This window comes from Astatotilapia calliptera, chromosome 23 (genome assembly GCF_900246225.1).
Source record: "Astatotilapia calliptera chromosome 23, fAstCal1.2, whole genome shotgun sequence".
NCBI lineage: Eukaryota > Metazoa > Chordata > Actinopteri > Cichliformes > Cichlidae > Astatotilapia > Astatotilapia calliptera.
In genome coordinates, this window is record NC_039323.1 from 14,785,381 (window position 1) to 14,810,093 (window position 24,713).

Sequence of the window (24,713 nt, forward strand, 5' to 3'; positions counted from 1 at the left end):
CAGCAGCAGTGAGGCAGCACTGGGCCTGAAGGGCACTTTTCAGCCTGGCCAGACACACTCAGGCCTTGCTGCTTGGCTGCGCAACATGGGTCACCGCCTTACATTAGGAGGACCCTGCCAAAGTCAGCCAAGCGGAGCCCTGCAACATACCTGAAAATGAATGAACAAAGTCGCTGTGCCTACTGCAACAAAACAAGCATGTCTGACTGGGAAGTCAGTTTCTGATATCAAAATGAAATATTAATGACATCAGAAAGGTGTTTTTCATAATGCGTCTCATCAGTAGATGGATTTTTCTAGTCGTAAATCTTTATGCACATTATCTATCTAATATTTATAACAAATGAGAAGGCTGGCCAATAGTTTTGATTGGTGCCCCTTATCTTGGCACAGCATGGAGATGAAATGGTCTCCACGGGGCCAGCTGGGGCTCTTGTTGAGGTCAGAAGGAGAGGCTAAAGCAGACCTCTTATTATTTATTTGGAGTTCAGGCTCTATCCATCACTGCGGGTCCTCAGAGTCTCCCTAGTTGTAAGGCAGCAACCACATCTTCCAGCTTCTCCACTGAATCCCACTCTTACAGTCCAATGATAGACGTTTCACGAGAGGCACCTCAAGGTGGGGCTAAATGGTCTTACAGTATATTCCCAATCATGTCGCGTAGGCGGAGTCTGACTCTCATGCTCTTTGCTATGTTGCTGCCTGCCCAGCTTCTACTATAGCTTACATGACAAAAGCAAGGGGATGGAGTGAGTGAAATAAACCTACACTTCGTGTTTCTCACAGCCACTTTTTGGGGGGTAATTTAGCAGGGAGAGGGGGGTTTGGATCTCTGCGCGACATTACAAGAAAACGCGCATGTTTAGTAGTAGAAAGCAGCTGCCTGTCTCTTTTACGCATATCCTACTCCAGTGAAGGCAGCAGCAGTTCAGATCAGATTTCACATTCAACCCCGACCAGCTGAGAGAGGGAGAGAGAGACAGCCAGAGAGCAGGAGGGCTCGTTTCTCCGCTTTCGTCTCCGAAACCCCCTTTTTTCCTGAGCGCCACTGACCGTTCCAGCGAGGAAAAACCCGGGTGTGCGGCGCAGTTATCGGGATTTTTTTTTATTTTTATTTTTTACCTCCCTCCCTCCTTTTTTTCTTTTATGTATTTTTGCAGGATTTCAGCAGCGAGAGTACCACAGAGAATTAGATAAGAGGGGAGAAGAAGAAGAAGAAGAAGAAGAGATGGACGAGCAGCCGAGGTTGATGCACTCTCACACGGGGGTAGGCATGGCAGGGCACCCCGGCCTGCCGCAGCATATGCAAGAAGGCACCGGAGGAACGGACGGTGACGGAAGAAAGCAGGACATTGGAGACATTTTACAGCAAATTATGACCATCACGGATCAAAGTCTGGATGAAGCCCAAGCCAGGTAAAGGACACACGCTGGTTCGCTGTCAAGAGACGGCGGCGGCAAAGTAGATAAAAAAAAAACTAAAATTAAAAGATGGTGAAATTAAAAATAAAGAAACAAATTCTAAATATATGCGCGGACATTTTCAAATTTCCTGAGCGCTACGGCGAAGAGGAAAGTAGAAACGTAAAGGCGGTGCGTTTCTGTGCAAAAGCCGACACAACCGATTTTGCTCCAATTAAAATAACTCGACAGCCGCGCTTCAGCAGAAAATTAAAGTGTGTGAATATGGCGTTTATTGCCAACGTGTCGCCCACTGAGGGTATTTTTGAAACACTTTTACTTTAGCGCAGTCAAGCTGCTTTTATTAGTGCACTCAGATAAAGCTCATCATTTATTTCTAAATATGAAATGGAGTAAGCGAGTAACAGCCCGCGCTGTCTCTGGAGTGTTGTGCAGTTCACAGCAAATGCAGAGCAACTTTCTTACTTGTGATACATAATTCAGGATTTCACCCATCTTGTGTGTTCCGCCTTAAATTCAGCGAAGATGAAGTTATGCATTAAAAAAAATCTTTGTTTTTGTTTTGTTTGTTTTTTAAATTGATGAACTATAATGATATAATTTTATTTTCTTAGTGTAAATATTGGAGCGTACATAACGGTAACTATCAAAGGGTTTATAGCACATGTGTACACATACAGCTGTTAATAATTTACTTTTTTCCCCTGTGATTGCTCTGCAGCGTTTAACTGCTAAATTAGTTAAATCGGTAGTTTCTAATCAGTAATTTAACACAGGATAAAATCTATGCTTTTCCTTGCTGTGGTTTGCTCATAAAGCCACTTTTCTGTTTCAGGAAACACGCTCTGAACTGTCACAGAATGAAGCCAGCTCTTTTCAATGTCTTGTGTGAAATCAAAGAAAAAACAGGTATGTTCATACTAATTTCGCAGGAGTGTGTACCACTGCTCTGTCGCTGCCTCCAAATATCCTCACGCAGGTGAAGGGAATTCAAAAGTGCACACACTGTATTATTAAGTAGCTGAAAAACCCACAGAGGCACAGTACCTGCTCTCCTTATCACCAGAGTCTAATTTGCTATTGAGGCTCAAATTCACGTTGGAAGGCTCGATTCAGTCACAACACAATTCACCATATAAATTTCAGTGACATGTAAGACATGTGTTTCCTCATGTAGCGCCAAAGTCTGCGTGTTTTAGCGGTTTCACAATAGGAACTGTGGACAATTACCTCCAACAGTCCTTATCAATTATTGTGTCAAAATATGAATGAGGTTCTTTTTTGATGCTATTGTGGAATAATAGAGAGTATTGAGCAAAAATTGTCACAAGCACGTTGATGTCTCCCCTTGTGAGTTAACTGTCAAGTCTGCTGAATACGTCTCTTTCTATTATGTATTGTGTCTCTCTATTAAAGCAGTTGTGAGAGAGCATGTCAGCAGAATAATTGCTAGGAGAGAAATAACGTAACATAGGAGGCGTAAGTCATGTTTCCAAATCATTCTCCCTGTGACATTTTTGAAATTGGCACAGAGAGAATTCAGTGCACTTCAGCTTGATAGCGTGCACCTCGTCTTTTATTTCCTTGTCTTTACACCGATGTGCTTTAGGACTCTTGCAAACTTACATTGTTGAGATACCGAGTTGCCAAAACCATGGCAGCAAGAGTCAGGGTTTCTGTGTTTCCCACTCATTAGTACATGACATCAAATGGAAGGGGGGGGGGGGGGGAGAAGATATTGTTTCATTGTCTCCAAAGTTGCACTTGCTTATACTTGACCTTTGTGGTAGCGGTGATTGGTGCTGTTTGTGTTGTTTCTCGTGTGTGTGATCCCACCCTCGCTTGGTGCTTTCATGGATGTTTTCATTGAGGCTTTCATTGAAGATCACCTCGCTGCTCACCCCCCCCCCCCCCCCCCCCCACAAGCGTGGCAGTTTATCTTGAATCGGCCACTGCCTCAGGAGAGAGCAGGGGGGCCTTTTGAAGCCTGCTGGCTCACTCTCAGTTTTGTTGTCTTGGTAGGTTTTATCGAAGGGGAGTGACACAGTTATGCATAGTGTTTTACTCCCTGGCGCTTCTCGGAGTTCATCTAAAGTTCGGCTCTTCTGAGAGTACAAAGTAACTTGGACCCCTTCCTGCCTGCACTCCCTTTTGTTTTCGCTTTCAGCTGGTAACCTATAAATACAAGGTGCAGCATAAGGAGCTGTGTGCTGGAGATCTGGTGCCTGTCGTGTTATTGTAGTTTTTTTTTCATTTTATCCAGTCAGCTTTGTTTTAGTTTAGAAAGAAACATTTATGCAGTTTCTACTAATTCGGATACACTTTAAATGCCACAGTAGAAATAAAGCTCAGAGATTACTACAGCAAAGAGTAACTGTGCATTTCTCCTTTCTCACACCTCAGCTGTGCAGTCAAGTTTAGTGTAAATAAAGTATGGAGTGTGAAAAACACTTCCTTCCATGTAACACATCAAGTCACTGACAGATTAGGCGCCATTATACAAAGGTTGTGCCCGCTCTTTTGACTTAATCCTTTCAATAATATTTGCCTTTCTTGATGAGACCAGCAGTGTGCATTTGTACACGATGAGCGATATTATGAATGAATATTTCTTGGGTCAGTTTTTGAATTTCAGCTGTAAAAGGCTTCTCTGCTGTGTTGTGAAAAAGTCGTAGCTTGTTGCTCCATCTAGTGGTTTTCCCTTCTTTTGAAATCTAATTAAAGTAGTGGAATTACTGAGTGTTTAATATCTTTTCTATTGTAATGTAATTGAAGTTAAGAATTTTTTTTAATGTACATTTACACAAATCTGAGGCTATACTGGCAAAACAAAGTAGCTGAATTGGCTTTTATGTTCAAAGGTGCTTCAATGTTTACTGTAAAGTGTAAATTTGGTTCTTTTTACTACATTTTTTTGGCACACCTTTTTGCTTAGATGTTCTTCACATTTCAATATTGAAATTACTACTAAATCAGTATGAGCCACTTTTAAATATTTCAGCGCGCAGCTTTAGCAACTGCTCGGAGCTGCAAGTGTGCGGCTGTAACTTTGTCCTCAGTAACCATCAGAGTGCAGAGACAGTGTGTATCCACAGAGCTGCTGTTTGCTTGTGTATATTTTCCATCCCTGGAGCCGCTGACAGCACCTGCAGGACACAATGCCAGTGCTGATCTAGGGCCTGAACTTGTGACCTGCTCTGTGTATTTTTACTGGGAAGAAGTGAGCGATGGCCAACAGAAATATTGTGCAGTATAAACAAGCACAATAGAACACCGACACCAGGGAGGAAAAAGAGGAGGAAGGAACACTTTATTTAAACCAGTGTTTTTAGTTGCTTTTTTTCTTCCTTTTTTGACAGGCAGCAGCTCTGACTTTACCCAGATTCATTCCGGGCATATTTGGGCTGTCTATTTTACTTCAAAGGAATGCTGTTTTCCTGATGCTGTGTGTGTGTGCGCGCGCGCGTGTGCAGCATCATACATTAATAAGAGGAGACAAAGCATAAAATATATAGAGCATATTAATTATATGACTGTATTTATCTCAAATGTGGAGCAAAGGTAAAAGCAGCACAGCTTCTCTGTGTTAGTGCTCATCGTAGCTGTGCCGCTGAGCTCTTGTAGTTTCACATAGATACTTTCCAAAAATATGTCGTAACAGTTGGACTCCACTGCCATTGGACGATATAATCTTTACCTCTCACTAACCGATTTCTTTAAATTAGCAGGGTGTCAAAGGTGAATATATCAAGTGAGCTATTTATTTGTCTATTAATGTATCTTTATCACAGGTATTTGTAAGGTGCCCTGTTTTTTTCTTGGGCTTCTCCTTTACTTTTTTATGATTGATGAAAATGCCTCTTTAGATAAGCAAAGGCTTGACAAACTGATTTGGAAAATGAGCCGCCTTGACCTCTGTAAACACTTCATCAACATCGTAAATCTCTGGCAGTGTCAAACAAAACCACTCCTTGACTGAGCTGCTCAGTAAATGCGCTGCGCTGACTCGCTGTTTAATTTTTTTCCTCTCAACCTCAACAAAAGGCCAGCTTTCTCGTGGCCCGTGTTTGTGTAGTGTAAGGTTTCAAGCCTAGGGGATCCTCCATTTATAAAAATGACTAGCCGAGTGATGTAATGTTATTTTTTGAAGGGTGAAAATAGGGTGTTTTATAGAGGGCAGCCGAGCAGTGTTTGACAGGATGAAATGAGCCAGAGGTCTGATTATGGAAGGTGCGTGGAAGCCTACACTACATTGACTTGTCAGACCATTCAGATGCTTGGCATCTGCCTATTTGTATTAGAGGCTGAACTCGGCTCAGCTCTGCACGTCACTGGCGAAACGCTTTGAAGCAGCCTTCGAGGTGATCGGGTATGATGTAACCTTTAAAACGTGATACAGCTGGTGCAGTGCTGAAACCGCTGGTCAATACTTAAAAATTGGTAAGATGACAGAAAATCTATCACCGCTGGCATTGATATGTGATCAATCACCTTTAAAGCAACAATACAAGTATGTCCGACGTGAGGATCCATTTATAAAAGGAATATCTTTTGCTTTTTTGCCACTAAATGGCTTTTGTTATTGACTGTTTTTATTAATGAATTGGTTAGCTTTGTGACTTATTAGAAATCAGTGACTTAATGCAGTTTCATGGGATCAGTCAAAAAGTATTCAATTTACTGTAATTTAAGAACAAGAAAAGGAGTAAATTCTCCCATGCGAGCAAACAGAGTTGTCAATTTATTGGTTTTTTATACTCAAACAATTACTTTAAACAGGTCTCGACACATTTCGATCAGCCGATTAATCAAATAATTGACGAGTCTTTGCAGTTTGCCGCAAAAGAGAGATCTGAAAAAAATCTTGGAAAATTGTGATCACCTTTCAGTCCACTAAATGAAGCAATTGACAGATCAATCACAATTAAATTGTTTATGAACTGTTTTCTTGAATATGTACCTGACTGATAAACTGACGGTTTGGTCTATTACATGTTAGAAGGTTGTTAAAAAAAAGGAGTTAGCTGAAGGCTCTGTTTTCAGGTTACCAAACTGATACACATGGACTTGATATATGAAATAGCCACATTACAGCAGCAATTAAGCGTTTGTAGGGCTTGTTGGGAGTCACTGCAAGTGCAAAGCAGCAGGTAGTAACAGTACACATTACCTTCCGCGTACTGTATTACATGTCGAGGTGGATGTCACGGGGCCGTGCCTCCCCTCTCGTGATCGTCTCCCGGTGGACGCAGATACGTGCAGCCTTTGTCTCCCTCTTATCCTTCCTCCCCCGTGCTGATACAGCAGCATCCAGCAGGAGAGAAATGCCAAGCTCGCCGCCACAGCTGTTTCCCCAATCGCTCTGCTTAATCATCCACTGAGAGAGAGGAAGAGCTGAAGTCTAATTCTGCTCTGAGGATGTCGACGACTGGGGAAAATGTGTTTTGATTAACCAACATAAGGCAGACTTTTTTTTTCGGTGCTGCATTTGATGCAGAATCGTAATCACAGAATCATCAGCGAGTGACAGCATTGTAAATGGCGAGCTAATACCATTACAGTATAGAACAATGTGGTTACATTATACATTATGCAAATTGTCAGTCGCCTAATTGATACATGTTAATCATATTAAGGAGCTTAATTATAGGAATCTTAGTGTGCTGCGATTTGGTAATTAACACTGACATCACACGTACAAGGAAAGTGATCTATTTTTTTCCAGGACACATTTCTCTTCTCATCCTTGTGAAAAGGAAGCAGCAGCTCTACATCGTTTTTATATTTTTGAATTTCCTGAACTGATGAATGATTTTCTTCCTCTCTGCTGAAGGCTACTGGAATGCAGTTTGTAGAAAAAATTACATTTAGCTCCCAGCAGCTCTGCCAGTGTGGAGATTACAGACTGAAGGCGAGATCCAAGCAGACTTGTAAAAGAGCGCGGGCCTCAATCTTTTACCTGAATGTCGACTCCTGCGCCTAAATATCACTGTTCTGCCATTTACCTCGATCAAGGCTCTCTTTGCAATCTCAGTCCCTGCAGGTTTGCTCTGCCTTTTTTTATACTGGCCTCCTTAATATGTTACGAATTTAATCAAGTCTACAAATTTGTTATGCACGTTAAATTGAACATGCAATGGCACATTCGAATGTGGTTGCCATACCAACCCCCCAGGAGTTCATTTTCCATAATGTAGTGTTTGGAATCTCATTTCCTCCACTCTCCCCTGCTGCTACTTGCAGACGCCACCTCCAGGCTTCCACTGTATGTTCGCCACGAAGGAGGCTCGACTGCCACAGCTTTCAAACACTGGAGGGAGGGAGAAAAGAAGGAGAGAGGGAGAGAGAGGCCTCTCTCCACGTAGTGGAAATGACACAAATTAATATACACTACTTAAACCAGACCAAGATTAATGGTTCCCTTTCGCTGCAGCTTAGTCCCACTGTCAGTTGCCGGGTGCTCGTTGGACAAAATCAACACTAATCAACATTTATTCCACTTTTGCCCTGGGCTCTCAGGAGTCTGGCAGGACTGCCTGCCCCCCCTCCCTTACCTCCTCTCTTCCCTCCCAGCAATCCACCCCTCCCTCCGTCCGTCTCGCTACGCTTTTCACCTCTCATCCAGCTCCTCCATACATCACCCTCCTCACACCGCTCGGCTCCTCAGAGAAGAGTGCGCCCCCTCCTATCAGGCCACATTAGAGTCATGATAGATTTTCTCTTTTCATTTGCATCTGATATTTAACACAGCAAAGCAGTTGCTCTGTCACTTTACAGTACAAGCGTATGAGCGCGTGCACGCGGGCTCTTGTACGCGTGTGTCTTTTTGAAGCAGTTGGTAATCTTATCTGCACTCAGTCACCACTGCATTATGGGAAACAGGATATTCATTCACTGCTCAGTCAGGAGTGTGTATGTGTGCACGTTTCAAGTTGTGTATTCATACAGCACTTCATTTGCTGGAAAGTAGTATTTTAGATTTCCCACCACCAGTAAACTGAACTCCGAGGTGTCACGTGTGCATTTTCCGAGTATCCATTCAGCTTATCGTGCGCGTCGTAAATTTCCCTTTGATTTCAGTGACTGGCACTCGGATCTGCTGACTCTTCTTTCAGCTCCACCATCAGCCTCGCACAGCAACAATAAGTGTCCCGTGAAGGCTCATAATTGGCCGAGCTAATGCAGGTCACAATTCCACTGATGCTGCACGACTCTTTGTCATTCCACCAGCTATGATAAAAAAAACGCTCACAGGGGCGATTAATAAGAAATATGAACAAAATTAAACAGCATCTATATCCTGACTGTAACTATGGGGCAAACATGGAAAACATTATATCTTGACTGAGGCTCATGCTGCTGCAACTTAAGGAAATTTTAATGTTTTCCTTCTTGTGATTCTGATGCTTTGGTACATAATAGTATTTATTCATGCAGTGTGATTTTTCCACTGGAAGTTTTGAGGACAGACAAAGTAATTCAACCAAAGGAAGGAAATAATGAGGAGAACTACATCTGGATGATGTAACGATTCACCATCATTAAATTTTAGGGACTGTTAAAATTGTTGAAAATTATTACATGATCCGATAGTGTTATGGATATTTCTGGTTAATCCATCAGCAGTAAACCGAGCACTTAAAAATTCCAGTTTAAAAATAATTCCTGACATTACTTCCTGATATCTGGATATATAGGACTAATGTTAATTTAGCTGATGTGGTTGTCAGATGCTGTACCTCGAGCACTTCCAGGTCGTATAACATAACATTTTTAGATTTGACACAATACCTGTAGATGGAAAAATCTTAAATATACAAAGTCATGCAAGTAAGTTTGTTTCCATAGTTGTAAAACACAACAGCCTACTAGTAATATTAGCATGCCACTATAGATGCACCCACTGCTGTTTAGATTTCTAAAAGTCTGATTTCCTCATTCCATTTTTTTCCCCAAATCCTGTTCATTACGTTGTAATTACAAATTCAAAACATGAGTTGGCGGTAGGATTGCTGTCAGTGTTGGAGCTAATAAACATTAAAGAAGAGTAAGGCAAAAGAGAAAGAAAAGAGAAGACCTCAGAACCAGTTAACTGATTGGCAGTCATGAAGATGAGGAAAGAGGAAATGCTACACTGCCAGATTACTGACTTTACAGAGTTAGCATCATGAGAAAGCAAGTTTGGAGACATTATCCAAATCAGTTCCCAACTGGAGTGATTCCAATTAGTGCCTGGGAGAATCATTTATATCTGAAGCTGATTGGCCAGTTTTTAACCATGAGTTGTCAGCTGTGAAATAATTATTTCTTTATGATAAGTTTCTTTAAGTTTCAAATTTATAACAAAAACAAAAAAGACAGATGGGAAAAATAGACCTTGGCGTTGGATATTGGTTAAGCTTATTTCAAAGATTGACATCAGCCCAGAATTTCTCAGTTGGTCCTTATTTGTCACTCAAGTAAGGTGCTGAAACACCCCCCCCCCCCCCCACCCCCTCCCTCCCTCAGATCTACAGTCCTCTTTTGTGTGCGTTGTTTTCACAACCATTTGGATTTTCATTCATCCAGCTATTGTCTTACCCACTTGTTCCTATTTAGGGAGCTGGATGTGCTGGATCTATTCCCAGCAGGCATTGGGTGGGAGCCAAGGAAACACACTCAGCGGGTGAACAGTCCATCACAGCAGTTCAGATTTTATTAATGTCCAGTAATCTGAGGTGGAACCCCTACTGCGACAGTCTCAGATTTAGAATCTGCGTGTCGCTTTATCCCCCTCTGAAGATGAAATTGTGCAAACAGCTGATGCCTCTTTTCCTACTTTGCCAAGATATTCAGCGCAGTGTTGTCCATCTTGTAGGACTGCACGGCCAGAGGCATTGTCATGGAACCAACTGGCCTCATTGAAGTGACACCTAGTGCTTTGTCAGCTTTGTGTCTCAGGTGCCAACCTGCGCTTCCCAAAATAAACTGTCATGCAATGTGGCAGGACAGAAAAATGTAGAAGGAGCATGTTGGGGCCCTGTGCCCCCCTGAAAGGAAACAAATGTTCCATAGCAGAAATGTATTGTGGCTTTGGATGCCTTCCCAGCACCGACACCAGCGACGTGGAGGGAAACTTAAAGCGTGGAGTGTGATTGTCTGCAGCATCAGCAGGGGTCGCAGCAGGTGGGAACGTAGAAGTAAAACGTGAAGTTTCTCTGCATTGACATAGCTTTTTAATTGCAATTATTTCAACTTATTTCATTTCACTGTGGACCTGTTAGAGTTTGACAGCTCTTTGTTACTTGCAGACATCCTCTTCCAGAAATAGCTTATGCTTACTGTAGTTAGCTGCTCTTCCTGTTTTTATAAATGGTCTGTCATTTTCTCTCTGCGGTGCAACATCACACCAGGGAAGTGAGCGGAGGATGTGTTCTTGGTTGAAGTCACTTTCAGACTGGTGTCAGGAGGCTGGAAAGGGTGAGCATGCGGAAAGTCATATGCAGAGATTCCTTACCGACCTCTAAAGTGTGACCACCAGCCGTGTCTGCCCTGTTGGATTTGGCCCTGAGTGTGTGATTCCTGCTAGATCTCGCTGTGGCCAGTGTGTTCTATAGCTGCTATGACATTTTTATGACTAGTGGACTGAAGTAAAGGTGGGAGTCACAAAGGCTTGAAATGGATCTGCACCTCTATAATGAGGAACCAGAAGCTAATCATGCACACAAAGGGAAGGCTTCTGTAGGCTGACAGCGAAAAGTATAATGATGTTTCACTAAACATGGATTGCAGAGCTGGAAAGGTTGTGATGTGAACATTGTTTGAGCCAGGATTGTCTGGAGGAGGAGAAATGGGCTCATTAATACTCTACAAGGGGGTCACTGCTCCATCCAAGCGAGACAATAAGCACTTCTGTTAAAGCCGTGCACCTACTGAGCTCTGAAATGTTACATTTGTATGTTAAAAATTGTTTTTCAGTACAAACAAAACACAAAAGATTTTTCTAAAATTCAAAGTACAACTAATTCTCGAGGCTAATATTTGAATTTTACAGGAAGTCAGCATAAAAGACGTTTTTTATTTCTAATAAAACTAAACCAGTTTGCTAAATCACGTTCGTTTTATTACACTGTCACTGTGACAGCTACACGACTTGACAAATGTAATAAATTTTAATTGATTGAACAGTCCATGGTATAAAACTGAAGATGCATTCATTTTTTACACTTTTTGTTTTAAATAAATATACCAAATAAATAATTTCTAAATGAGATTTCATCCACATTTATCCTGTTGCTCCGTCATACCTTTAGCTGTGATGCTAACGTTGCCAAAGGAATATGAAACGTGAATGTGCTTTATGTAATTCCAATACTAATGTCATGTTTTAGTTGGGTTTTCTTTACCAAGGAATTCAGAATGGTGTTTAGTGTCTACTGTTATACAAGATACAAGAAGCATAACTGGAAAAGGCTACAAAACTAGCTAAAATAAGCTATCTGACAGACTCTGTTGGTAACTTAATAAGAGGAAGTATTTTAATGTTGCAATTTGTCTTGTACAAAGTTACATTTTACAAAGTGAAGTTAGACCGCTGACAGACCTCTTGGAAAACATCAGGTGCAGGGGTCATTGCAGTTTCCATTAGCCTATGATAATCCTACTAACCAATTTTAAAAGAAGAAGAAGAAGAAGAAAAAAAATCCAACCAGTGACAAATCATTTTTGGATTAATTTCTTATTTATTCTAGCAGTATTATTGCACCGTTATTCCAACATTACACCTTTTTTAATTGTACAATTAATCAGCCAAATAAAAAAAACATCAGGATAATAATTGATAATCAACATAATCATTAGCTGTATTTCTAACAGCCAACTGGCCGACCTGTCATTGCTCTTCTAGCTGATAAATCCGCTCTGCTCCTGCCTCCGCTGTAAAGAGATTGTGTTGATAAGTTAATATTCCGACAACAGAGATGAGATAAAGAGGTTTAAGGAGTTTGGAGGATAGTGTAACCTTGATAAAACGCTCATCTCAGTGACACTGATTTTCACCATCCATCTTCATCTGATATGAAGTATGCAAATGGTGGCATCGGCTGGGAGTGGAGTACGGTGCTGTTAAATGGGCCATTTCAAATGTTCTTTGTACCATGCTGACTTCCAAAAAATTCACTGTCAGCCAGCTCAGCGCAGACTGAAATCTTTTTGGAGACACTTTTCCACCTTTATCTTATATCTTCTTCTATTTCTTCCCACTTCCATCCGCCTCGCCCTCTTTTTTTTCTTCCCTTCTCCAGCTTTCCCTTCCCCTCTCCTTGCGTGCCATACAAATTAGGTAGGCACTGACAGTGTCAGAATGGCTACTCATGAAATATTAACAGCTTGTAGAGAATTTTACATTGCTACATTTCTCTTCATTTTTAACTGTGTCAGAACAGGCTGTGGAACATTTATTTGTGTGAGTTCAGGAAGGCTATTACCCTAACAGCTTTTTTTTCTCCAATGTTGTAGATGATATCCATCAACCCTCTTTCCAAATTCATGCAGTCTATCTCACCTCAAATATTTTTGCCTTGCAAATGGAAGTGATTCGATTGTGTTTATTTGTACCTACCGCATCCTGGATACGTGATCTTTGGGTACAAGAGCTTCGATGTAAGAAGCTGTTTATTGCCTTATGAAGCTGGTAATTATCTCCTTATGGGTAAAATAAGAAAAACACTGTGGATTAGACAACATATGGAAGCCTGTTAAAATGTCTGCATGGAAGGTAAACCTTGGACTGACTGTGATAAACAATGAGTCCAATTATAAGTTGTTGAGGATCAGTATTACCGAGCGTTAAAGAGAATCTAAAAGAGGTGCCATGCTTCTCTTGTTTGCCTTTAAGACGGTTGATTTTGCTTTTATTTTTATTTTTTTATCTCTACTGGTCTCCAAGCGCCTTCAGCTCAGTGGGCGGGGTTGGCCTCTCTCTCTCTGCCTTTTTGTTGGATGGCCTCTATAAAGATGGAGCTGTCAATCATCTGCAGGCTTCCCAGTGCTGAGAGGCAGCATCAGCTCTCTGTGAGAGACTGGAACAATGACTTTTGTTGTCACACATGTGCATTTCTGTGGAGCGGTCTGTGGACAGCGTTTTGCCCTTTAATTAAATTCATTCTTTCAGTCTGGAAGGAGTCAAACAGATGAGAGTCTAAATAATTGAACAGACCAAATACAAAGATGGACATACAAGCCATTTTGGGCTTTTTTTGACAGCTTATTACAACTTGGGCAACCGTTTCTCCTAGAAATCACGTTGCTGCCCACAAAGCACCAGATGTCTTTGGATGTTGTTTTCTGGTTGGCCAGTTGTTCCCTTTAAAAACACGTCCATTTAAATCTAAAAATGAAGGTTTAGTAGACGCCCACGTCACACCTAGCCATTGTCTGGCTTAAATCATGTATCTTTTTTTGATGCAACACTTGATTGACGTTTTATTTGGTTGCGAAACGACTGTGATTAAACAGCCACACAACATTTACTCCTCATACACAGAGTAGCATTACAGATGGCAGCATTTTTATTTTTAAATATAAAGACTTGCTTTGCTGGTTACATCTGCATGCAATGTTATGGATTTCATGGTGTTACAGCTTATTCTGTGTTGTATGGTGAGGTTATCTATCCTCTGGACAGTCTAAACGTATTGTTGCTACATGCTAGTGCAGCATGGTGATGAATGGTGTCTCACAGCAAACCCACTGGCTGCTTTAACCTTGGTCACTGGTTAACCAAATCCCACATTGTTTAGACATCCAGTAAAATCGTCTTCCCAGGTTTTTGGCGAGTGGTGCATAAATGGTTCGGTTAAATTTAGAAGCATAGCATCATTTTTAGATGTATATAGTGATGGAGTCGATTCAAGGGTATATTTTTTCTTCTATCACTATTTGTGGTGTTTTGTTTTATAGAATTTCTATGAGAAAGGTTTGACTTTGATTTCACTTTAGTCTAAAAAATAAATATCCCAATACCAAAATACAGCTAATTGTGGCTAATGTAGAGGTTTGTCTATATAGCAGGAATTGACTGTGGAATAATTGCTTATTATATAAAGAAAAGACATGTTGGAATGCTTCAAAAGTTTTATTTTAAATCGTCATTGTCTCATTATTAGTGTATTTTGCATTTTGTTGTAACTCTATTCTTTAAAATAAATGAATAAAATGATAAAATCCTGAGAGTAGTTTCCTATTTTAGCTAATCTAACGAATTTAAAAATCAGGGCTGTAATACAGAACAGTTACTATTGATAAAAATCAGTTTTACACTGATTTATTATACTGGTCATCGAACTTGGAGTCAGACAACATGTGAAAACTGTGGCATAGTCCGCTAGTATTAATAGGACAGAGTGATGTGACTCACTGTAAAAGACAACAAAAAGGTAAATCAGATTCAGGTGTAAATATTGCTTCTATCATAGTTTTGTTACTTTGAAAAATAAATGGAGGAAAATTAGTTAATGAGGTGTGTCCTCCTCTCTTATTATATGTGGCTGGGGCTTCCTCTCCTCCTGACTAATGATGATGTGTGGCACAGGTAGCTGTCAGCAAGGCATGATTAATTAAAAGAAAAACTAGGCCGATTTGTCATATCGTTCTAACTGTGGTCAGAGAGCAAGGCGACTTGCACTGCTGCTGCCTTCCCACCCGCCACTGTACCTTGACTTCTAGAGCTTGTTGAGTTCTACAACTGTTTGTGAGAAGTCTCATCAGCTCCAGGGGAGTTTTTATCAGCGTCTCTCTGCTTAGACTGTCTCAGCACAAACCCGATAACAATTAGGAGGCGTCTGCTTTGGAATGGAGCTCAGATACATAACCGTGCCAAGCGAGGCTGACATAACGAACAGATCCAGCACAGAGGAGAGCACTCCTTTGTTGAGTTTGAAGTCTCAGAGAAGCACGGATCCTTTGCCACTAACACAGCTAAAGCCGCATTTGATGTTCAGCGTTTGTGTTTTAGAGGCTCATCCATGCAACATTGATTACCAGCGCTGAGATTCCAGCATTGCTTTCAATGCACGCTGACTGAAGCTTCTCAGCTGCCTCTCACTGCAGGCCCAGCAAAGAGAGCAGGAGTCTTGTTTGTGTTGGACTGCAGTGTTGCTCCCAGCGTGCAGCCTGGCCCTTGTCAGCGGCCCTGTCATATCTGTCTCGGGCCTGTCCCGGCAGCCAACCAAGGCTCCCACGTCACAAAGGCGGGCTCATCCTGGGAGAGACAGGTGTCAGCAACTTCCCCCTTCCGTACCCCCCCCCCCTCCCTTCACCTCTCCCCCCCCACACACACACATTTGTCGAGGCAGATGCCTGCTGCAACAGAGCCTTATATTTGAAGCTGAGCAGCTTGGAAAGAAGGGTCATCTGTGCCACCCATTCACAGTCGCCATATCGCAAGAGACCGCAGCTCCATCAGCTGTGTGAGAGCGCTCGTGTCAGATACGAAGCATCCACCAGAGGAGACTGTCCCGGTCCGAAAGCATTACAGACTGGGGCTGAGTCCTGACTGACTGACACACTGACTGACAGCTTTATTGTGTCCTTTGAGGAACGAGGATAAAAGGCTCTTATGAAGAGGCCTTCCAAACACAGACCGCACTCGGTCGTGCTCGAAAAGAATTACTCGTTTCTTTGTATGCATTGTTGTTTCTTTGTGTAGAGTCCAGGTCTTTCAGCTGACAACACGATTTTCTTTTAATTGTCCAAAAGCAGCTATGGAGAAGTCTGACTAGCTTTGGTTTCAAAGCTTCAGGAATAGCATTTAGAATACTGTGTAACTGTACTACAGTGTAGGTTTGGGCGTTATGTTAAAATTTTCCAATCATCCACCATCGGTCCAGTATACAAGTGTACAAGTACTCCCTCTGTGTGCTCACACTCTTACATATTCATTTAATGTAATAAATTAGTACAAACTGACATATTTGGCTTTATTTTTGTTCTAAATCAGAGAAAACTGGCATCCCTAAGGACCTAAATGAATGAGCTTTGCCAACTTTACATGAGCAGAGATGTGAGGGTAATATGTGTTATTTGATGATCAAGAGGGAAAACCTTAAATATATGGTAGTGTCGGTTAAAAACTACCAAGCTAGCCTAGCAGGAGCTCTGATAGCATGTTAGCTCAGAAACTAGTAAGATACCTATTTCCACACTGGTGCTCTATTCCATTTAACTACTTAACTATGAGACCATGTGATGTGACCATGCAATGGCAGTTCTCCACAGGGCTATAATCACTAGTCATATATGATGAGAATCCCAGTGAGTATCTCTGTATGTTATGGGCCAATACAAAGAGAAGGAGTGTTATTCAGTTTAAGTTAATTATTTAATGTTTTGAATTTTCAAGGAGGCAAACTATTAAATTAGCAAAAATTACACAATAAAACTCATGTCAGTCATTGATGGCAGATGCAATCCTCTAATCACTTAACCTTACAGCAGTTCTTGAAAGTACAGGCTGCCGACTCATCATCACCAGAGGCGTGGCTGATGATAACAATCAAATATAAGGCGGAATAAGTCAAATAAGCTGCTACTCTAATAGTAACTCTGAGGAGAGACACTTCAGTAACGTAACTTTCACTATCATCAAGTTTTCTTTTATTTACTTTGACGTTTAACATTAGATAGCTAGCAACGTAGCGTAGTAGTCAAGCCCTGCTGGCCGTGACGTGACTGAGCCAAGTGCGCATTTCTTTTATTATGAATCTTTGCTCAGGGCCTCAGCGGACTGTGGAGTCAGCACTGATCATGAGTCTAGTACACCTTGAACATGGCCATAAAATGACCTGTGGGTGGTGCAACTCAGAAGGCAGAGCAGGCCGCCTATCCAGGCTTCTCAAGTTTGTATGTTGAAATGTCCTTGGAAAAGATCCTGAACCTTATATTTCCCCTGGCATAAAAATGTGTGCAATAAATAAAGCATGTAAGTGCATAAAGTACTGTGTGTGAGTCAGTGTGAATACTGAATGTGTAGTTTTAAAGCACTTTGAGGGTTGTTAAGACTGGAAAAGCATTAATAGCAGTCCATTTACCATTTAAAATTATTCTCTGGATTTTTTTAAGCTGAGAGACAAAGAGAGCAGAAAAAAAACATGGTAACGTTGCCTCATTTTTGAAGCAAATTTGTCCTTGTTCTGTTCCTGATCTACCTGCCAGTGCATGACATTTTTATTCAAAGAAGTGACATGAAATAGTGAGCGCTATCCCCGTTCTCGTGTCTTCATGCTATGCGGCCAGCATCTCTATTTTTCCCCTGCATGTGTTATTTTTGCAGTGATCTAAATTGATCCAGGGTGAAGCCAGACAAAGATTGCTGTATATTTAATGTCTTTCAGCAGCCACATTAAGAGTGCATTTGTATGGCAGTGGTGGTGGGAGGTGAAGGGGTGGGTGGGGGCTGCTGTGACATTAATAATTTAATTGCAGTCGTGTATCTGAATGCTGCAGGAGCACCAAGTGATGGATATTTTTAATGATATGAAGAGCGAAACCCTGAAAGATCAATGCAGGCAAACACACACACACACACACACACACACACACAGTATCTGTCAGTGTTAATCTAAGTGCCTGGTGAGGATGATTGTGCTCCCACACTAATATTGTTTTGGTCCATAAGCCGTCTGGTCTGATCTTGCAGGCTGAAGGTCTCCGGCCCAAATGACTCTGTCCCCTTTGCTGGTGCTGTCAGAACTGACAGTCCTCATGTTTATTTCATTTTACGTCTGGGCTGTCTCGTTTCCCTATCCTCCAATGTCATTAACGCTCTGAGCCAGGACCCTGCAGTGGCGCGCCTAATGAATTCCTCTGCGGCTCCTCACTCCCCACCTAGTTACCCCAGCTCAAGGTGTCAAATTAAAGCAGGCTGCAGAGAGAGAAAAAGAGAGAGAGAGAGGAAACGGTTTGAATGTGTCTGTGTGTGTTTATGTTTGTTTTAAGTTTGTTACTGAGAGAGCCTTGATTTCCTGACCACCAGAAACAAGCGAACTTTTAATCTTTTAATTAAAAATGAGCCAACAACAATAGACAAAAACACCTCTGTGGCGCAGCAATGAGTTTGATGCTACAACACAAGAGCTGTGTCTGATGTCGACATGCTGCTTTAACCTTCTTTTTGGTTTTCGATGTGTGTGATTATTAAGCCTCACTTGATGAGGAATTGTTGCTTTTTAAGATTCGGGATCTCCGGGATAATTTGGGGAGTGAAATCGGCAGCAGTGTGGATGCCCGGGTGACTGCTAATTGTGCTTATTTAGTTGTCATTGTGATAAGCGTAACGAGGCCAGACGTGTTATTGAGCTGTGAGGGAACAGTGGGGAAACAGATTTCTTACATTCAGCCCACATTGATAGCGCCTTCATGATGAGCATTTGTGTTTCTGGTAAATCTGCAATATCATTTGTTTCTCTCTTTTTCTTTTTACTTTATGAGTATACAAGACACATATTGAGGCAAAGCGATGCCGGTTCTCTGTCAAAGTGTGTGGGTCTATTTCCCAGTGGAGACCTTTCAGAAGTGACCACAGTGCTGCAGCCTGAGAGCCAGAGGAGCAGGCCTCCTTGTGTGGCTCACTCTCTCTCTCTCTGACAGCGCAGGAAGATGGAAAATGGTGTCAATCAATTCATCAGAGCAGCACGGGTGGCTGTGCAGAGAGGAGAGCTGGGGGCGTGGTAATGGCAGCATGCAGGAGGAGCGCAGCGCATGATTGTGGCTTCCTGCTGCAACTATTCCCCCTCACTGCTATAGCTGATGCTGCAGTCCCTTAATGGACTGAGTGACGGTACACCCACCGGCTACAAAAGAACCCTGTGGTGCATCCTTAGTGGATGGCGTTGTGTTGTGTCGTGGGAGTGTTTGAAGGGGCCTCCTTCACAGCATCTCCGTACGCTGCACAGTCACGACCGTGTTTTGGTCCACCTCGGCACTTAGTCCACGGCTTGTTAGGCTAAAAGAATGTGCTGCGTTAATTAAAGATGTGTAAATATGCTCGAATGGGCTGCATCTTCACATTAGAGAGATTTGCGGAATCAGCGCTGTAATATATTTTAATTAAGGATTAATTAAAAAATAATGTGGATTTTATTTTGCCTGGCAGACTGGGTTTGGGCATGATTCTGGCGTCTGCTGTGAGCTCATCAGTGGAATATTGAGCACCTCGCCGGCTCCTCAGGAGCACGGGGAGACTCTCAAGGTCTCCTGGAAACAAAAGCTCTGCCCTCTTGCCTGTTTGGAAAAAAGAAGAAAGGAAAACACACATTTACTGTGGGAGGGAGTGGCCTATGGGTTGGCTTAATTAAATTTTTTTCAACCCCCCCCCATCCTCACCCTCACCCATCGTCTTCCCTCTTTTTCGGCTGGAAGAGCAGCAGAGTGGCTCTGAGACACGGAACACTAGTTGTGCTGGCAATTATGTTAATGGGATGCTATTAGGCCATGATTCCGTATGAGCGATCGGGGAGAAGAAGAGCCCCGGCGGCAGAAAATGATAACGGAGCGTGCGCCTCGTTGATACCGCTCCAGCAGGATCATTTGCATAATGAACCCTCCCCACTAACGAGGGGTGTGGCCTCGACACTGAGCTACTTAGAGAGCTCGGGAGTCGCAGCATGAGGCGAGCCGACACTGAAAGCACAATGTGACAAAAAGATTCATGGACTTCACTAGTCGTTGGGAAAGCCATTTTGGCACGAATGTAACTGTAGCATGCAAATTCCTGTGCTCGCTCCTTCACAAACTCAGTTTACAGGCACTGCTCAGTGTGTCTTTCTACAGAGAGACATGACAATGCAGTTTCTTTGTAATGCACTCTTATTTTGAAAAATGAATGAGGCAAGTTCCATATTGCCAGCTCTTTGGTCTAATCTAGTCCTAGAGTGACTAGAATCAAAGGTGATTTTTTTCCCCCTGTGCAGCGTTGGCACATATAGCATGCTGTTATTTTCGGTACAGTCTAAAATGTCTTTGGCTTCTATAAATAGTTACAAATCAAATATTCATTACGCTGCCATTCTCAATTAATTCATGTTCTTTTTATACTTTCAACCTCTCTTTAGAGGCAACATTTTGCATTCTACAGCACACACACACACACACATGTATACAGATAGCGTGTGGAATATTTGGCTGTATGATTCACTAAGCGTTAAGAAGGAAACTACCTTGGGGCACCAAAGCCCTGTGGATTCCCTCAGCAGCAAAAATAAAACAAGCTGAGCTCCACTTCATTCACACTGCTAAACACACTGCATGTATAGTAGCCTTTTTAGTCTTATGTATACAGATGAGGTTATGCACTCATGCTATTGATCCAAATAGTGACAATTTATTATTAATCTAGTAGCACAAGGTTGCATTTTTATTCGTGCATTGCTCCTCTCTCTTGATGTCTTGATGTATTATTTGTGTGTCCACGCAGAGCACATATTTTCCTGAGGCACGGCCTGTCGTCTTTAGACACAGCCTCAGGATTTGATCAGAATGATCTGGAGGCCCAGGGGAAGACATTAAACACCCAGAATGCCCCTCAGGCTGCTCTCCCCTCCTCTCGTTCTCAACCTTTCATTCTCCCTTAATGAGAACTCCTCCTAATTATTTCAGTGGCTGGAGCGTGGGGACACAGCCGGAGTTAGATCCCCTGCGCTCGGACGTGACTGCTATGCTGATGAAGGCAGGGGATCAATAATTTAGGCCCTAGCCTTAATGGTGGGGTGAGAAGAAAGCGATACATCTGAGTCAGAGATTACATTTTAAAGGCACAGCCTGAGCTCCAGCCGGAGTTAACTAGAAACCCCTGAATGTGTTTGCTGTAAACAGCTGACACATTTATGTTTACTGGAATCCTTATTGCGCTTCCTCTAAAGCTAAGTCTGTGTCTAAGTGCTTGTTTACCTAGCTTTGTATCTCCTGGATTCAATTATTGCAGTCTGCACAGTCACTCTGAAAATGTCTCGCTTGCCAAACGATTTGCATTTGAAGTACATGTGGATATAATTGATTTAGAGGCATGAATATTGATAGCATCTTATTAGCTCGGTGCCCATCCCTCAAACCACTCTGTGGAGAATAATGGTCCTCTGAGCATTTTTCTGGTCATCTTGCTTTAGCGGATGCACACATAATCTTTAAGTGTACAGAGCATTGGCTCCATGAAGCCCTTCCATCTCCCTCTGGGGAGGCATCCATGCATCTTTTAAGGACTGTTCACATCAAGAAGGCCTGAGCAGAGTACCCTGCAGTCTCTCCCTCAATTATTAAAGCTGGGATTTTGATGCTCTTTCTCTAACTTAGCTTTGGAAGAAAGTGAAGGCGAGAAGGGATCCTCATGCAGGGGACAGTAGCCAAACCAAACCTCACATCCCTCCTTTAGAAGGAGGAGAAAGATGGTGACAATTTTCTGTGGCAGTTTATTAGAAGATTCTTTTTCTTTTAATGGAAACTTGGAGGAGGTTTTGAAACATTCATATGGATTTCATATTGCAGACATTCCTGCTTCAAACAGAATGATTCACTGCGGCTTGCATTACAGTTTTCCAGCGCTGCGTACACTGTCACTGTGTGATAGAAAAAAGGGCTGCATCCAATTATAACAGGGGACACATTTGCTCACAGTGTTTCCTTTGATTGATGTGTGAGGGCTGTGATCGGCCCTCTAACGAAGTCCAAATGGCTCAGATTGAAACATTACTTATTGACTCAGCCTGACAAACAATAACATCGACAACAGACATCAGTGTCCTCTGTGCTCGTTGCCATAGAAGTGGTAAATATGAGCGATGAATCAACTAAGTACAAGACAAGATCTCACGTTATTCTCTTCATCACGTGTAATGTAGGAAGATTTAGTTATTGCATTCAGGAACATGGTACAGAATCCCCACTTGGCCTTGATTGGATCATTGTTTATTTTTTCCATTTAAGTGCCAAGGAAGTCATGCAGACTCCAAAAATGGTTTGGCTGATGGCAATGGCACTCCATATAAACTCCCATCTATTGTCTCTGTGAATTGCAGCTGCCTTTAACTCTGATTAAATATTGATATCCATGTGAACACTTGTGCCATATTGAGTGCTTTATTCAGAGCCACAGTCTCCCTCTGCAGTATGGAACGAGCCGGTGTCCGCTTGAGAAATAGGCCCATTGTTTCTGGGATCATTTTTGATTTATGGCGACAAAATAAAGTGTTCTGACACGGAGCTGGAATTAAGACTCGCCCGATCTCCCGCTAAGGTGTTGGAGAATTTGAATAAATGCTTCTGAGAGTGCGAGCTAACACGCGTGTTCTCAGTTTACGGCACATGTGAAGCTGCTGTGAATAGCAGCGGCTGTCGCAGTAATTTAATATTGTCTTCCACGGGCATAAATATTCTCTGGTTGGGAAAAGACAGAGGATTAGTATGGCCTAATTGATATTTGACAAGATTTATTCATTGTGATTCCACAATCAATCAAGACAACACTCTTTAAAGTGGTTTGTTACATGAAAGCCGGTCATATCTTTGATTTGCACAAGCGTGGGTCAAAGTGTGTTATACATGCTTACGAAGACTTTGGAAAGATTATGTGCACATTTGCGTCTCTTTAAGGTAGACGTGTGTCTCGTTGATGATTCTGTGCCTGAATATAATGGCGTAAATTGTCATGAGAGCTATGGAGACAAGCTTTAGTCTTAGTATTTCCTGTTTTACAAGTATATTTATATATTTAAATACATTTTCCGCACACAAATAGCACTACTTACATCAGTACAACATAATAACTTCCTATAATCGCTCTCTGTCTTTCTTTTCTTTTCATTTTTATTCCAGAATTAATTCTCAGTACATCCTGCTCAGTGTTGTAAATGTGCTGGATATAACCAAGTTGCAAGAGGCTGGGTGCAAAAACCAATCCCCATATTAATTCACAATGTTATGAAAAATGTTAACAGACAAGAAACTGATTTGACCTCTGTGGCTAATCTCACCTTTGCACAGTAACAACTGTACAGAAACAATTTAAAAAAAAAAAAAAAGTCCTTCATTTAAAACATTTTAGGAGACATGGCTGCTAAACTGAAATACAAGCTAGCATAGAGAGCAGGACTCGACCGCTGTGTGCTAAACTACAGTCATTTGAATCACTCAAACACTTTTATGGCGTTATTTGACTTTTGACTATTTGATTATTTGAATTGTTTGACAAATGCCCCAGACATCTGTGCTCCAGTTTTGTTGAGCATGCTAGCATTAATGGGTAACTTAGCGGGCAACACCCCGCCCTCTTCTTCTGGCTCCAAAAACCAACAAGGTGATGGTGAAAATGCTAATATTTAGTCTTCAAAATGTAGCGTTACGAATGCCCATCTTTTGCAATCGGAAGACTCATGGAAGAGTTTTGGATAAAACAGAGTTGCAAGGTAAAATTAGAAATAATTAGTAAATGAAAACATTATTTATGCTAAAAACACAGAAATTTCAGTTACTACCACTACTTTGATCTTTTTTACTGCAATACTTCCTGTTTAGCTGCTTCACATTAAAAGCCTTCCAAGGGCTCGAATAGCGTAATCCCACTCATTCCAGTAACACATTCTGCAGAATGGTTTTTTTTTTCCCATCACAGTGATTGTGACTGCCATTGAAAATAATTAGTGAATGAAAATTGTTCATCTGCTGAATGGGGAAATTCCAGTTGCTTCTTCTTTGATGGATTTGTTTGTCCTGCCTAGATGCTTAAAGACTTCCAGCAGTTTAAGGAGCAAAATCTGTTCCTTTTCTAGTAATGCGATACAGACGACCGTAGGAAGTGACCGCTGTTCAGCAGTGATTGAAAAAGAAAATGGCAAAGTAGACACGATTAGAAATGCATGACTATTGGTGAAATTAGAGCTGAGGAATGTGCATTGTTCCATACTTATCATGTGTGCCATTACAAGGCCCCGAAATTCCTCTGAACCCTAGTGTTGTTTAGCATCTGCTTTATTTGTTCAAGCTATAATTTGAGAATTGTTCATTACTGAAATCCCTGTTTTTATCTGAGAACCTACTAAACTCAACCATCAGACAAATTGCACGATAATCTGGGGACCCCATCATCTTGGATTGCATCCACAGATTAGCTTGAGGCACAGTGGCGCTCTCTCCCTCCTGTGTCTTTCATCCCACACTGCAATAGTTGCCACATACTGAGATAATGCTACTGCAAGAGGAGACATTTTCTTTCCTTCTCTCTTTCTGTTTTTCTCTCTTTGTCTTTTCTCCGAATAATAGATCTCCTG

General features: G+C 41.9%; 1 protein-coding gene across 3 annotated transcripts in view; it reads left to right on the forward strand.

The window, feature by feature from the left end:
- The first annotated feature begins 696 nt into the window (after positions 1 to 696).
- The window catches only part of LOC113015590 (pre-B-cell leukemia transcription factor 1), a 63,536-nt gene continuing 39,519 nt past the window's right edge, over positions 697 to 24,713 (forward strand). For 2 of the 3 annotated variants that reach the window (XM_026157612.1, XM_026157613.1), the window contains exons 1-2: positions 700 to 1,416; positions 2,258 to 2,331. In XM_026157612.1, coding sequence (XP_026013397.1) covers positions 1,229 to 1,416; positions 2,258 to 2,331 — 262 coding nt within the window. In that variant the 5' untranslated portion in view covers positions 700 to 1,228. Of the gene's footprint in view, positions 1,417 to 2,257; positions 2,332 to 24,713 lie in introns of all 3 variants that reach the window. The other variant, XM_026157614.1, reaches the window with a different exon arrangement.